This window comes from Vanacampus margaritifer, chromosome 8, assembly GCF_051991255.1.
Source record: "Vanacampus margaritifer isolate UIUO_Vmar chromosome 8, RoL_Vmar_1.0, whole genome shotgun sequence".
Taxonomy (NCBI): Eukaryota; Metazoa; Chordata; class Actinopteri; order Syngnathiformes; family Syngnathidae; genus Vanacampus; species Vanacampus margaritifer.
In genome coordinates this window covers 7,236,468-7,250,870 of record NC_135439.1, presented here as the reverse complement: position 1 = coordinate 7,250,870, position 14,403 = coordinate 7,236,468, and the positions used below count along the sequence as shown (strand labels likewise).

The 14,403-nt window shown below is 38.8% G+C and overlaps 2 protein-coding genes across 2 annotated transcripts in view; both read right to left on the bottom strand.

Annotated features, from left to right (window-relative positions):
* The window catches only part of nxph4 (neurexophilin 4), an 89,356-nt gene extending 75,753 nt beyond the window's left edge, over positions 1-13,603 (bottom strand). Inside the window, exon 1 of the mRNA XM_077572413.1 lies at positions 13,463-13,603. Coding sequence (XP_077428539.1) covers positions 13,463-13,519 — 57 coding nt within the window. The 5' untranslated portion in view covers positions 13,520-13,603. The remainder of the gene's footprint in view (positions 1-13,462) is intronic.
* Positions 13,582-14,403, bottom strand: part of LOC144056049 (SH3 and cysteine-rich domain-containing protein 3-like) — a 31,022-nt gene continuing 30,200 nt past the window's right edge. Inside the window, exon 14 of the mRNA XM_077572412.1 lies at positions 13,582-13,709. The gene's annotated coding sequence lies outside the window, so the exon portion shown is untranslated. The remainder of the gene's footprint in view (positions 13,710-14,403) is intronic.

The following is a 14,403-nucleotide window of genomic DNA, read 5'->3' as shown; positions in this document are numbered from 1 at the left end:
TAATTCAGTAAGTTACAGTAGTGCTACGTCTTTGCAGAGGATAAAGAATATATAGCTGTAAGTATAGAAGAACCCAATATAACGTCGATTTAAATATCCTTACGGACAAAGACATGTATGGTGGCAAAAGTGGTGTGTGCGTGTGTATGTTTAGCAGCGTGTATACAGCAGTGCAGTGCAGTGCAGTGAAGCGCTAGGTGACCTTTCGGCTGGTGAGGAGGTGGCGTCTCAGTGACAGCGTGACAGAGCGAGCTTGAGCCTTTTTTTTTTGTAATGGATGGCCGCTCTCAAGGTGAACACCTTCTCGTTCCTCACTTCGCTCTTCATCCCACATGTTTTTTTTTTATGTAAGCAATGGAACATCTCACAGGGTTACTCTCCATGACATTTGATGTTTTTTATGAATACCGGAAAATGGATTAAAGTAAGTTAATTCAACTGTTTTTTTCCCTGTGTTTTTTCTTTCATTTTTTATTTTATATGGACCTGTGTCTGCAATAAAGAATGACTTGGAATAACCAGCGCAACACCAGGATGGCAAGACATCACCTTTCCAATTATGCTACAAATCACCGTAATTCCGTTACAACACACTTTAAATACAATCACTCCAATTACACTCCAATTAAATTCTTCAATTACAGAAAATCAGTTTCACTCTAACTAGGATATGATTCCCTACCGTTACAGTTTTAGTAGGAGTTTTGCCAAGTATTAAATAATTCACTCTAATGATGACACGATAAACGTAAATTATGACACGATTCACTCCACTTACAACAGGTTTCAAAAGACTTGCATCCAATCAATTCCAACTTGGATGGAATTCGCTCCAATTACAACACAATTCCAAACAATTTTGAAAGAATACACTCCTAATACGAGATTACTCATTCTATTAATGACACAATGTACCATATTTTTCCCTTCAATGACAATTTGCACTTATTATGATACAATTACGATTCACTCCAACCTTGATTTGATTCACTCCGAATTGTTGTGGGATTTATATATAATAGATAATATAGAAAAATATATATAGATGGGATATATATATATCCATCCATCCATCCATTTTCTTGACCGCTTCTCCTCACAAGGGTCGCGGGGGTGCTGGAGCCTATCCCAGCTGGCTTCGGGCAGTAGGCAGGGTACACCCTGAACTGGTTGCCAGCCAATCGCAGGGCACACAGAGACGAACAACCATTCTCACAATCACACCTATGGACAATTTGGAGTATTCAATTAACCTGCCATGCATGTCTTTGGAATGTGGGAGGAAACCGGAGTACCCGGAGAAAACCCACGCAAGCACGGGGAGAACATGCAAACTCCACCCAGGAAGGCCGAAGCCCGGACTCGATCTCACGTCCTCTGCGCTGGGAGGCGGACGTGCTAACCAGTCACCACCGTGCTATATATATATATATATATATATATATATATATATATATATATATATATATATAGATGGTATATATATATAGATGGGATATATATATATATATATATATATATATATATATATATATATATATATATAGATGGGATATATATATATATATATATATAGATGGGATATATATATATATATATATATAGATGGGATATATATATATAGATAGATGGGATATATATATATATATAAATCCCGCAAAAATTCGGAGTGAATATATATATCATTGCCATCTCTTAAACTCAGCTACTACCTACCTGTCTTGTCTCATTGTACTGGACTTAACCCATCTATTGAATTCCCTCCGGCAGTTTAGCTGACAGTGTCTTTTCAAAGAGGGGATATAGTGTATGATAATGATATTGAAGAGGCACGCATTAATCCCCTAGAGAGTTCATGCATGTGGGTGGAACGGGGCTGCAGGGGTGTACAATTTGCTGGTGGTATTGATCGGAGCTTAGGGGACACGCATGGTGGGTCATAGCACAGCAACATATGTGCATGCTATTGATAGGGCACCCACAACTTTGCAAGAAATGAACTCTACTGTGTATCATTCAAATGGATCAGACAGTAGAAAACAGCATATTGTTATACACGTTAAGGGTAGAATACAGAAAATTCAGCTATTTTGAAAAAAAAAATACCAGACTGGGGTGTGCCACTGGGATAGGTTCTAGGGGCACTTTAAAGGGAAATTATTTGCCTGTTTGTATTATTTACAGCCAAATTAAAATCTTCGCCAATTCCAACCCTTGGGCATTTGAGCAGGAGTGTATACTACTACAGCTATAAAAACAACAACAACAACAAAAGCGTGAACTGAGTGGATGTCATAAACAAATAAACAATGAATTTTCACTGGAGGCAGTACTTCATCTGAACACTAGGGGAGCACTATGTCAAAGGAGTACAAACAGTAGATAAGAGATGAAGAAGAACGCAGTGTGAGAACATAAACTAATATTTGCGAAACTACAAATAAATATTGTGAAAAGGAAGGAAAAGTAAATGTGCTATTTTGATATTATTTGAAGGATCCTTGAAACTGGACCACTTGGCATTTTAATTGAAAATGTCATAATTAAATATAGGAGTAGCAGCAACATTAAACCCATTACGGATATGAGTTATTGTGCAGATAATAATGCAGACGTGTTTTTCTTCTGCAAAGTTTCAAAAGTCAAAGTTCAATCGTAAAATGTTTCAGCCGCTATCTTGTGATTAGGACACAGTTCTTATTTTCCAGCAGCAGCAGCATGAGCCATGCTCTTTTCTCACGGGACTCTGCTCTCTTCACAGATAACTTCAATTTACATAATTTAAACAAGGTTAAACCGCTTAATAAATGCTTTGCAATACTATAAGAGTAAATATGGGATAACTTATGTACATTTATTGTAACACTAACAATCACATTGGAGCAAGCCAAACAGTTGCGTACATGATCACATGCTCCATGTCCGACATCGCTCAGAACTAACCAAATATGTCACACTTTGCTGCTTTAATGGCCCGACGTGTTTGCTTAAGCTCATCCAAAGAGATTAATTGTTAATTGCGGGCCTCATTAATGATGCGATTATGGCGCGGCCCTGGCAGGTACGGCGCGAGCGTGGTGACCGGGAGAAGCGCGATGTCAAGCAGCATTCGCCGCTCATCCATCACGCCGGCTAACTTTGACGCTCATTTGAAAGTTTGCCGACGGATGCAACTTAAAGACCACCGCCCCCCCACCTCGCCTCTCACGGCTTCCATTTCATCAGTTCCACGCTCAAAGATGCTGAGCCTATAAGAGGCGAGGCAGTGCATTAATTAAAATACAGCAATTTGCTTTCCTCTCCTTTTTTTTTGTTGCAGGGGCGGCGGTCGTTGAGATTGATGAGGGCCTGTCCCAAACACAAAAGGCGCGATCCATCTATATCGGAGGGCCTGATGGTGATGGAACATCCATTAGAGGCCCGGTATGCATTAAAATGTCAACTTTCATATTATAAACACCGCTTGCTCCTAACAATATTTGTTTGCTGAGCAGGAGTCTTGTAATAAGTCACGTCGCCTGAACGGCGCCCCCCCCCCCCCAACAAAAAGTCTATACATTTAAGGGGGGCTACAATGAGGAGGAGGAGAAAGATAAATTATCTTCACCTAGACAAAGAGTCATAGAAGCCCTCCGGGGTCTGTGTCCTTCTCATGGACCTTTGGTATGGATTTTTGGAGCACTATCATGCCATTTTAATGAAGCTTTTCATTGAAACAACACACAATAAAAAATAAAAAAAATTTCACTTAAGATTTACTCGACACCTCTTCAATGGTGAAGTCAACCACAAAAAAAAAATGTCTTTACAGAGTTACACTCGTCTAAATACAGCATTATGACCGTTAATGTCAGGTTCAGTCAACCTTGAACATTTAATAAACAACAGACAAGGAAGGAAGACAAGAAACCTAGATTATTTTTGCTCGTGAGGAGAACGGACAGGGACGTGCACAGTTACAATCTTCTACCACTCTGCCCAGCCCTCTCTTTTGATTTATTTTAGGGCGGTCCCTGGTTACACAGTCATTGCTGCTCTAAAAGTTGGGGGGAAGCACAGCAGCAACCATCACGGATATGAGTCATTGTGCAGATAATAATACAGACGTGTCTTCCTTCTGTGCTGAACGTTCCAATAGTCCAACAGTTCATCCGCAGTGTTTCAGCCGCCATCTTGTGATAAGGGCACAGTTTTTGTTTTGCAGCTGCAAGAGCATGAGCCATGCTTTGCAATACTGTAAGAGTAAATATGGGATAACTTATGGACATTTATTCTAACAAATAATTAAGTTATTAAGCAGCAAAATCCACCCGTTTTTATCCATTTTGTCACTTGCTGTCGACTGAAAATGACATCACAGTTGCTCAGGCGACGGCTAATCACAGCTCAGCTTGCGGACATCAACATGACCAACACAGAAAAAGGGTGAGCCGTGATTGATGGTTACCTGAGCCCTCAAGAAGTGTGATGTCATTTTCAGGCAACAGCAAATGGCAAAATAGCCGCCACCTGAGATGGATAAAAATGGGGGGATTCATTAGAATGTTTAGACTAGTGGGGCTGCATGGAATATAATATTGGAAAGAACATTTTGGGGTTGACTTCCCCTTGTGTGTGTTTTTGTTTCTGTGGTTATGTTGTGTCACCTAAGATCCATGGGAAGAAGTCAAGCATGTGTGTCATTGTTACTGAATTAAGCAGTCAAATGACAAAATGAGGCATTTCTTTGCACGAGCAGCACAGCATCAAAGAGAGGCGGAGAAAGCTTGAAAAAGAGGCATAAAGTGAAAGAAGTAAACAATATGATCGCTGTGACATTGCCACTGTCTAATTTCTTCATTTTCAAACTAAAGAAAACTAGAATGAGTTTCCAGATGTTCAGAAACAGCAGGCACCTGCTTTTATGTGTGTTTTGTCATTTGGACTCATGCATTATTCAGGTAGAAATTAAAGAAAATGTTGATAAATGTCCAATCTCGCAGTGTGAAAGAAAATGGCTGGATCCGCACCAATCCTTAATGGGCTTTCGCTTGGCCCGAGCACCAACACTACAAAAAGCTTAGTGGGAATCAATAAAGTCATTTATATGTAATTCTGCTTATTAACAAACAAACTTAGTAAACATAGATGAGCAAAGGCCTCTTCAATCAAAATGCCAGGTTGCATCACCTGAACTTACACAACAGAAATGTACATTTGCGGGTATGAAGCCGGATCCAGTCCGCCGCTGCTACCCAAAAGGATCCACGAAATGTCCAACTGTTCCGTGTTCCCATACTTTTTGCTCAACTTGCTGTTCTATAACAAAGTGCAAAATTCAGAAGTTATTTGATCTTTGAATTGGAGGGCGATCACCAATGAAATTAGAATGTCACAGCAGGTTGCGGCAAAGACACAAGCCCGGTTGAAGGTGTAGAAATAGTAGTAGAAAAAGAAGTCAGAAACCGAAAGTGTATCGATCTCGCAAAAACGTGCAGACAACTCCACTAACATTTTCTAGCTGTTCTTTCTTGTTCAAGCGTCATCTTTAAGTAATTTGTTAGCCAACTATATGTAATGAACATGCAACACGTAGATGTGAGCCATATTGTAGATGATGTTTTGTTTACAAACCCTCGTAAGGAAAGTGTCCAATTTTTGGCATTTTGTTAATAATATAAAATATTAAGCATATGAAAAAAAAAATAATAATCGCTGATGGAGCTGAAATTGCAACCAATTGTCCAAAACATGTTGAAGTTCAAAATGGCACCGTCCAAAAATTTCTAAATTATTATTGTCATTATTATATGTGGGAAACACATTTTTATAGCACACGTGAGTAAAAATGACAAAATTTTGGCCCATTGAGTGCATTTGCCGCGATAACCAAATTTATCCCTTCACTGGGGCATCAACTAAGCGTAGAATTTTATTGTTTTTTTACTTCATAAAAGTCATAAAAGCCATAATACACCAAATGGTGCTAGAGAGCTAATTATCATTTTTGGTTGAGCTGACTTACGTGCTTCCCATATCTGCATTCTTATACCAAAACACTGAACATTTTGAGTGGTCGCAAGTAATAAAATATTCAGAAATGACTTAGATATCAAACTTCCAATAGTGAGCCAAATTGTGGCTCATTTTGCTTATGTGTCATAAAAATAAAAAATAAATGTTATGAGGGTAAAATGCTAATTACTCATCACGATTGCTAATTGTTAGCATAGGCTAATTTAGTTGGTGTCTTATGATAATTTACGATAATTTACGTGTCTGTAGTACTGCATATATTGATTGTATTGTATGCTATCTGCATTCTTATACCAAAACACTGAACGTTTTGAGTGGTCGCAAGTAATAAAATATTCAGAAATGACTTAGATATCAAACTTCCAATAGTGAGCCAAATTGTGGCTCATTTTGCTTATGTGTCATAAAAATAAAAAATAAATGTTATGAGGGTAAAATGCTAATTACTAATCATGATTGCTAATTGTTAGCATAGGCTAATTTAGTTGGTGTCTTATGATAATTTACGTGTATGTAGTACTGCATATGTTGATTGTATTGTATGCTTCTTGTTGCAGTTTCACAAGATAAATATAAAACTTCACGGCACACCTGAATTCTGTGGAGTTTGTTTAGAAATGTTTAGCTGTTGGATAAGCTAGCTCCTCGGCTAGCAAGGCCTTTACAATACTGAAACATTTAACAGGTCAAAAACTCAGATAATGTCAATTTAAGCTTATAGTGCCTTTTCGGTTTATCTTGAAATGTCACTTAACCTTTATGTGTCGTGTATCATTCCAAAACGTTTCCCAATAAGAATGGCGAGGGTCACATTTCTCGTCTAGTTTGGTGGCGACGCTCGGTGCGTGTCTGGCTGCGAAACAGCTCGTCAGTGATTTGGTCGCAAAGCTCCCCTTCCAAACACCCACCTCTTTCTCTGCAGTGCCCTCCCCACTTCCTCCCCCCCCCTCCCCTCCTCTACCTCTTCACTCTAATTGATAGCAGCAGACTTAGTTAAGATGTCACCTGAACACATCCACAGGCCTCACAACGCAGCGACAGCCCGCCCAGCTCTGCGCGGCCGATAAGTGAGGCGCAAATTGGTGTTGTAAGGAGGGCTGAGGGGTCCACGCGGACCCCCCCCCGGGAGGGGCTGTACCATTTGACCCTCGCTGTCACACGCGCAAACAGGCCAACCTCCATCCATTTGCTTCCACGGCATCTCAATTACGACATTTCAGCCAAGGAGTGCAAGGTGCTGCGGGTCCGCCGCTACGCACACAATTAACCACGGCTGGCCGGTTGTGATTGGTAATTGGTGGCGCTCGTGTGACCCCAGCTGTCACGATCAATGGGTGTGACCAGGTGATTAGACAAGACAAGCGCCCAGAAACCATTGATTACACACACACACGCACACGGTTGAATATAGATCTGCGAGGAGCATCCGCCGCACGCAATGAGTCAACCTGGCGGAATATCTTGTGTAAAGGTTACAAAAGGCTAGAAAATCTCCTCCTTAAGGATTTCCATTTCGAGGAGGACACAAGTGACCTTTCGGGGAAACTTTGTGGGAATCGTGAGGGATGGAAGTAATTGCATCGGGTGGTATAGATCCGCTTCGTTTTACGCGGAAAGCCGCACACTCTTGATAAGAAAATCACGAAGTCTGTGTATGAATCTGGGAAGGAAGCCATTCATCCATTTTCCACAGCGCTCGTCCTCATTATGGTCACGGATGAGTTGGAGTCGATCACAGTTTGTTGAGATGAGCTGAGGAGCACCTTGGGCTTGTCGCCAGTCAATCAAGGGTGGACCGGGGCCTATCTTTTGCCATAAGAAGGAAATGGCACTTCATTTATATCGTGTTTTTCTCTAGGTGAGAAAAGCTGTATCTAACCTGGATTGGTCGCCAACCAATTAATCATGCAGCCAAAACAAAACAACATTCACACATTTACACTTAAACACGGCAAGATATTAAAATTGTCAGCCGACTTCCAAACTGTGACAGACACCACGCGTGAGGAGAAAAAAAACTGTTTTTCTCTTACAGTTAACGGGAGTAACAGTTTTGAACGTACCGTGTGTGGTGTGAAGCCACATTGCACAATCAACACATCACACACGAGCCGAGTTAATTCATGAATGTGACAGGAAGTCTCGCAAAACCTCTCAAGATTAAAAAGTGACTTCAGGGTCAACGGGGGTGGGGGGTGGGGGTTATGCTAGAGCATACAGAAGGCTTTGATGCAGCCTCTGAACTGAAGAGAATGCTTGAAGCAATGGTAGTTATTACAAAAACGGCCAGCAGGTGGTAGCAGAGTATAAGAGATCATTGTTTGTTCAAAAGGACTCTATTTACAAATAATCAGGATTTTCTCTCACATATTTCATGGTTAAGACTTAATAGGGAGATTTTTAGAATTAGAATGTAATCACATATGTATTGCATATATTTCCTTACTGTACGGTGGCCTTTATCTCCCAAGAGCATTTGTGAAAGAATTAATTTAAGTAGTAGCTGTAAAAATGTAGTCTCCATGTGTCTGACTGGCTTTTTTTCAGGATGCTGCGCAGTTGGCATGACGTGGCAGCTGTCAAGTAAATGTTTCGCAGGAGCTGTGGTGGGTGGTCTCCCATGGGGGGGGGGGGGGGCATAGACAAACACCGCCTGGAGACAGCAAATTGCCAGACGGAGAAACATCTGTTCAACACATCACTCTGTTATTTGAACACTTTCAAGTACTGATATTCAGGTTCACTGAGTTAACAAGTTTGACGGACTGCCAAAAGCGTGTCACTAGACGGGAAGTTCGTTAGCCAGAAGCTGAGCTGCACTGTGTTTGTTTGACGGCGTGTGTCTATAGGGCGACAAAAAGTTCTTTGTTGTCTGGAAAATCAACAAATTTGATAAAAGATGAAGGGCATATCTAAAGAAAAGGAAATTATAATATCAAGATAAAATATAATTTTTTATAATAAAATAAATTTAAAAAATATATAAAAAAAACATTTTTTCTGTAGTAAATGTATAAACCAGGAAATTTCCCCCCAAAACATTTTTTATTGTACTTTATTAAAACATGCACTAATTACATAGTTTAGATTTGATGCCGAAATGAATGTCTAAATGTGTTACTGAACTCTAAGTTGCTTAAAGGGTTAAATATGAGTTTCCCATCATGCGTTAGTGTTAGCATTAAGCTAGCAGACTAAAGGCTAAGCCATGTGCTTCTTTTAAAAACAAAGTATTTCATTCTTCTTTTATTAATTTTTGACAGTATTGAACTCCAAATGTGAATGTAATTAAACGTCTCAAAGCCTCTTTCAAAATATAAATGTTCACATTTTTGTAAAGTGCTGCTACTGTATTGAGAAGCAAGTTGAGTTGATTTTAATCCTGTGCTCGTATCGCAAGTTTTTGCTCGAAAATCAAAGCAAAAATATACATTCAGGGATGTGATTTGACCAAAGTGAAATTATCTGAAAATTTTGCGCCGGGGGTCTGGGGGCCGCCGGCACCCAGCTAGGTCCAGGGCAGTGCCCTGGTGGGGGGACAAGGGCCGGAGCTCATGGGTTTTCCGTGTTTTTAAGTACTTTCAATGCACTGACATGACAAAGAAATAGACAAAACAACAGCATAAATTTTCAATGTATATTGAACTATCCCATATAAAATGGCAGTTTTAGTCAACTCAAAATCAGTCACATTCAAAAACATTGGACTGCCTTTGCTTTTAAAAACTATCACTGAGAATATCATCATATCTAACTAATGTGATTACTAAGTTAACACATAAATAATGTTGAAGAGTTCAAATTTCATGAACAAATAATTGTATCATGACCAAATGAAAAGTAACTCATATTAGAGCATACCACAAATGTCTTTGTTATAGCAGAAGATGTTATCTGTCGGAGTCATGTGCATACACAATGAACTACTAAAAAAAAAAAAAAAAATCAGAATTTTTTTTTTTTTTGGAGGGAGATAAAAAAAAAGCGGAATTCCGCGAATTAGCGGAAAAATCACATCCCTGTACATTAGAAAAAACGTCATGTATCTTGAAAAACTCGTATGTGGAGTCACTTCACTCTCAAGTCACCACTGTACTTTGTATGTCAGTACATGTTTTTTTTTTTTCTACACTCCATTCTGGCTTCATAGCCTCTGCCTTGAAATGACCAATAGCGCTAACCATGCGTGGCCTAAAAGTACATTACACACCACAAGTGTAAGGGGAGTCGTATTCATGACTGTCGCTTGAAAGTTAGATTGGGTCTTCTCCAAAATATATATTGCAGCTGCTTGGTCAAGCTTGTCCTTTTTCCATTCTGTTTCTTTCTGGTCTGACTGTGTTCCACATGGGCTCAATTGTGGCATGCGGAATTAGAAAGTTTGAATCTTCGCTCCCCAACCCAGATTGCTTTTTTTTATCAATAACATGCTTCAATTGTTACAATATGACGAGATGTAGCAGCTTGATTTGACTGTACTATGTCACCAGATGGACAGAAAGATTTCAGTTTTTTTTTTTTACTATTATAGATTAATAAGTATATGAATACTTGTGAGTTTTTACTTGTGAATAGGCTGTCCAAGAAAAGTGTTATCATGCTGCACTTTCAGTTTACACAATTTAAAGGAGAAGTCAAAAATAAAACCAAAAAAAATCTTGACAATATGTTCTTTGCAGCCCCACTAGTCTAAATATGGTATTTTGGTTAATATTGTGTTAGTGGTATATGAGCCATTTTGCCACTTGCTGTCAAGTGAAAATGTAACAACCAATCACAGCTCAGATTCAGGAAACGGGTGAGCTATGATTGGTCGTTACCTGACTGAGCAACTGTGATGTCATCGACAGCAAGTGGCAAAATGGCCAGCCCTCTGAGATGGATAAAAATGTCTGGATTTTGCTGCATAACTCATATTCCACAAATTTAATAAGAATCAGAATGTCTTGTTTAGACTAGTGATGTCATATATAAGAGATTATTGCCAATAAATGTTTGACTTCCCCTTTAACTTACAAAACCTTACTAAAAATGTTTATTATTATTATTAATTCATTATTTTAATTGGGCCTTTGGATTTTATTCTGCCAATTCCATATGGGTCAGTTCCTAATTATTAAAAAAAATAATAATCTTTGCGTCAAAAAAAAAAAAAAAACTAAATTTTTATCAAGTGCAACAGAGTGATTTCATTTGACATTTTCTTACCCAATTTTTCTAAAAGTATTTTCACAATAAAAGCAATAATTTTCAATTTCACTCAATTTTTTTTAAATATATAATTTCACTTTAAACTATTTTTACGCACTTTGTTTCCGAGATTTGGATGCCAATATGGTGCTGGTCCAAATGAGGGTTTCGGTCCCGGGTAGCAGATTATCAACGTGTGCTGTACTGTGTAACTAACACACCCGATTCGTGATCAGGATCGTTATCAGGCTTCTGCAAAGCTTGCTGATGAGCTGATCATTAGATTCAGCTGCGCTGAAGGAGGGAGACATGGAAAACAGGCTGGATAGGGGCTCTCGAGGACCGAACTTGGCCACCCCTGGTGTAGATCGTTCATCTAAATTCTTTCCATTGCGCCTCCCCGGGAGTGCACCTCCACTCTGCTGCTGGCTGTCAGCGGCGTGCTCGCAGCCTGTCTAAATGAACAAGGCCGCCTGGATCTCAGGGTCACCTTCTGCAGCACCCAAGATCCGCGAGGACCGCCACCGCCACCGCCACCGCCACCCCCACCCCCACCCAACGTGTGATTTACTGCCTGCCGCTTGGATGTGAAATCATCGGCTTTTGCAGGGGCCACACTTTTGTTTGCTTTTTATCCAAATTGTTGTGAAATTCAAGTCTGCACTTACTTTCTTGAAGTTGACAATGACACGCATGCATATTTCATACGACATCCTCAGCAGATCGGACATCAGAATCCAATTAAAGCGCTGAAACATCTCAGCGATTACACTCCTGCTTTTTTAAAATTTCCACCACAAGGCTTTATTTTTTTTTTTTTAATCGATCTGAGGATCAATCCAGCAATTAATCACCTCATTAATTACCGTCAGGCTCTGATTGCGATCAGGTTGGGGGGTCCAAACTCTGCTTAAGATGAGCAGATATGGCCACGTCGGCACTTGAGAAATTTAAAAGAAAAAAAAGGAAAAAGAAGAAATATTCATTGATTACATGAGATTACAAGCTCTTTCCTCAACACTGTCTGGTATTAATTTAAAAATGTTTAAGAATGTACTACTACTACTTGCGTTGTGCTGAACTGTACTGTTTCTAATATTTTGCTTACTTTATTCAACTATGCAAAATATTGACAAACGCCTCCCAGTGTGGCAGTGCAGTTCTTTAGAATTACAACAAAAAAATCTATTATTGTCATTATTGTACAAGTTATTAAATTTTTATAATAAGTCATAATTGTATTTCTTTCTTGATACTCAAGGACACTGAACATAGTGTAAAAAAAAAACAACAACAGTCAGGCGGAACAAAAAGACACATGAACAACATTTAAGTAGAATGTGATAATTATACATTCCAATTATTGTCCATTCAAACCGAGTGTAAACATTCTTCCAAGGGCATTAATCAATGTTTTGTTTGCACATGGCCAGAGTAATACATTTGATTTTCATATAATTTTACCCTTATCTTATAAAATTGCAACTTTTCTCACATTATGACTTTACTCAGAAAATTGCAGTATTTTTAACTTGAGATGTTTGCACGAATTAAATATCTTTATTGTTATTAATACTACTTTCTTATAAACATGATCATAAAAAAAACTCTGAATTGTTTAAACCCCCCCCCTAGAGTACACCTTAATTCTGCTTAAATATGACTTGTCATTTAAAATACTTTAAAACCTTTAACATTTGGGATGCTTCTTATAAAATTACTGCTTTCTTTATGAAACTCATATTGCGACTTATCTTTTTCAATCCGTAACATGATATAACAAATTGTCATTATTTATATTGTGACAGTTGGTGTTTTCTTTTTTTATTGTACTTTTTCCCTTGTAAAACTGTGAATTTCTCATAAAATGACAATATTACGGAATGGACTGTTGAGCAATCACATCTTGATGCAACTGAGCAAAAAGAAAAAGAAAAAAGGAGTGCACTATTTGTCCCCACCAGCAGGGGCGCTGTTGATCCCCTCTCAGTCCAAAACGTGACTTCAGCTATGGAAAGTTGTGCGACATCTACACAGACAGTATTACCTGCCATCTTGCCTGCAATTTAAAACTAATATAAAAATGAAATTGAAAAGCATAGCAATGAATCGCTCGTCATCTGTACAGTACAGATGCGCAATCAGAATGTGTTGTCTTTATCTTGTGTGCAAGGAAAATCCCTTTTACTGCAGCCGTTGTTGCTTACACCAAGTGTGAGAAGAAAACAAAGCCAGATAGCGTCTGTTGCCGTCTCACCTTAAAGCTCACAGTGATGAGTGGATAAGAGCCAGGCCGCGCCGCCACATTACTCATCCGGCGCTGTGAAGTTGATCTTAGTGATGCTGCGTCTTAAGTGCCCAGCGGGTTGCTGAAGTTTTGTTTTTGCACAGGAAAAAGATGACCTCCTTCCTCCTTCTTCCACTTAAAGACGCTCGCTTGCGCGACGCAGCATGCCTCCCATTAGCGTCAGCTGTGCCGGGAAATATTGAGGCAGGTTAGGCGGCTGCAACACAGGTAAGATTTTAACATTGAATAGGAGCGGTTCAAGTCACGTTTGGATTTGTATTGATAAAAATGGAATCTTTTGTCATTCAGTTTTTTTTTGTTCATCAATATACACATTTAGTTTTATAGTATGTCTGTTTATATTTTCCTTTAAAAGGGTTTCTGATGGCTTGTCCAGAAATAGTCCTGTCCACCAATTAGAGGAAGTATTTTGCCTGGATGGCCCATTTTTCACTCAAAAACTGGAGGAAATAAATTTAAAATTAAAATTCTATAACAACGCTTTTTTTCTCTCATTCTGATTGCTGTAGTACACTCTAAAAAGAGAATTGTTGACCCAATTAAAACAGAATTGTTGACCAACTTAGCTAAGTTAATTAATCATTAATCAACTAGGTTCATCCAACGTGAATATCTTAAGTTTAAATAATTACAAGTCCATTCAACTAAATATATTCACTTTGGAATAACTTAATTCAATATTGTGTTACCACTTGAAGCAATTTTATTAAGTTGGTTCAGCAAGTCTCTTTTTAGATTGGAGCAATTTAGACCATTATTCAATTCCGGGGGGTACAAAGAATGAGGAGTGTTTTCATTGATTTCTGGTGAGTAACTCAATTTATTTCATCCAGTTTCTCCATAATGAGAGATATTAGTTAGATTTTATTATATTTGTCCCACATATCCCA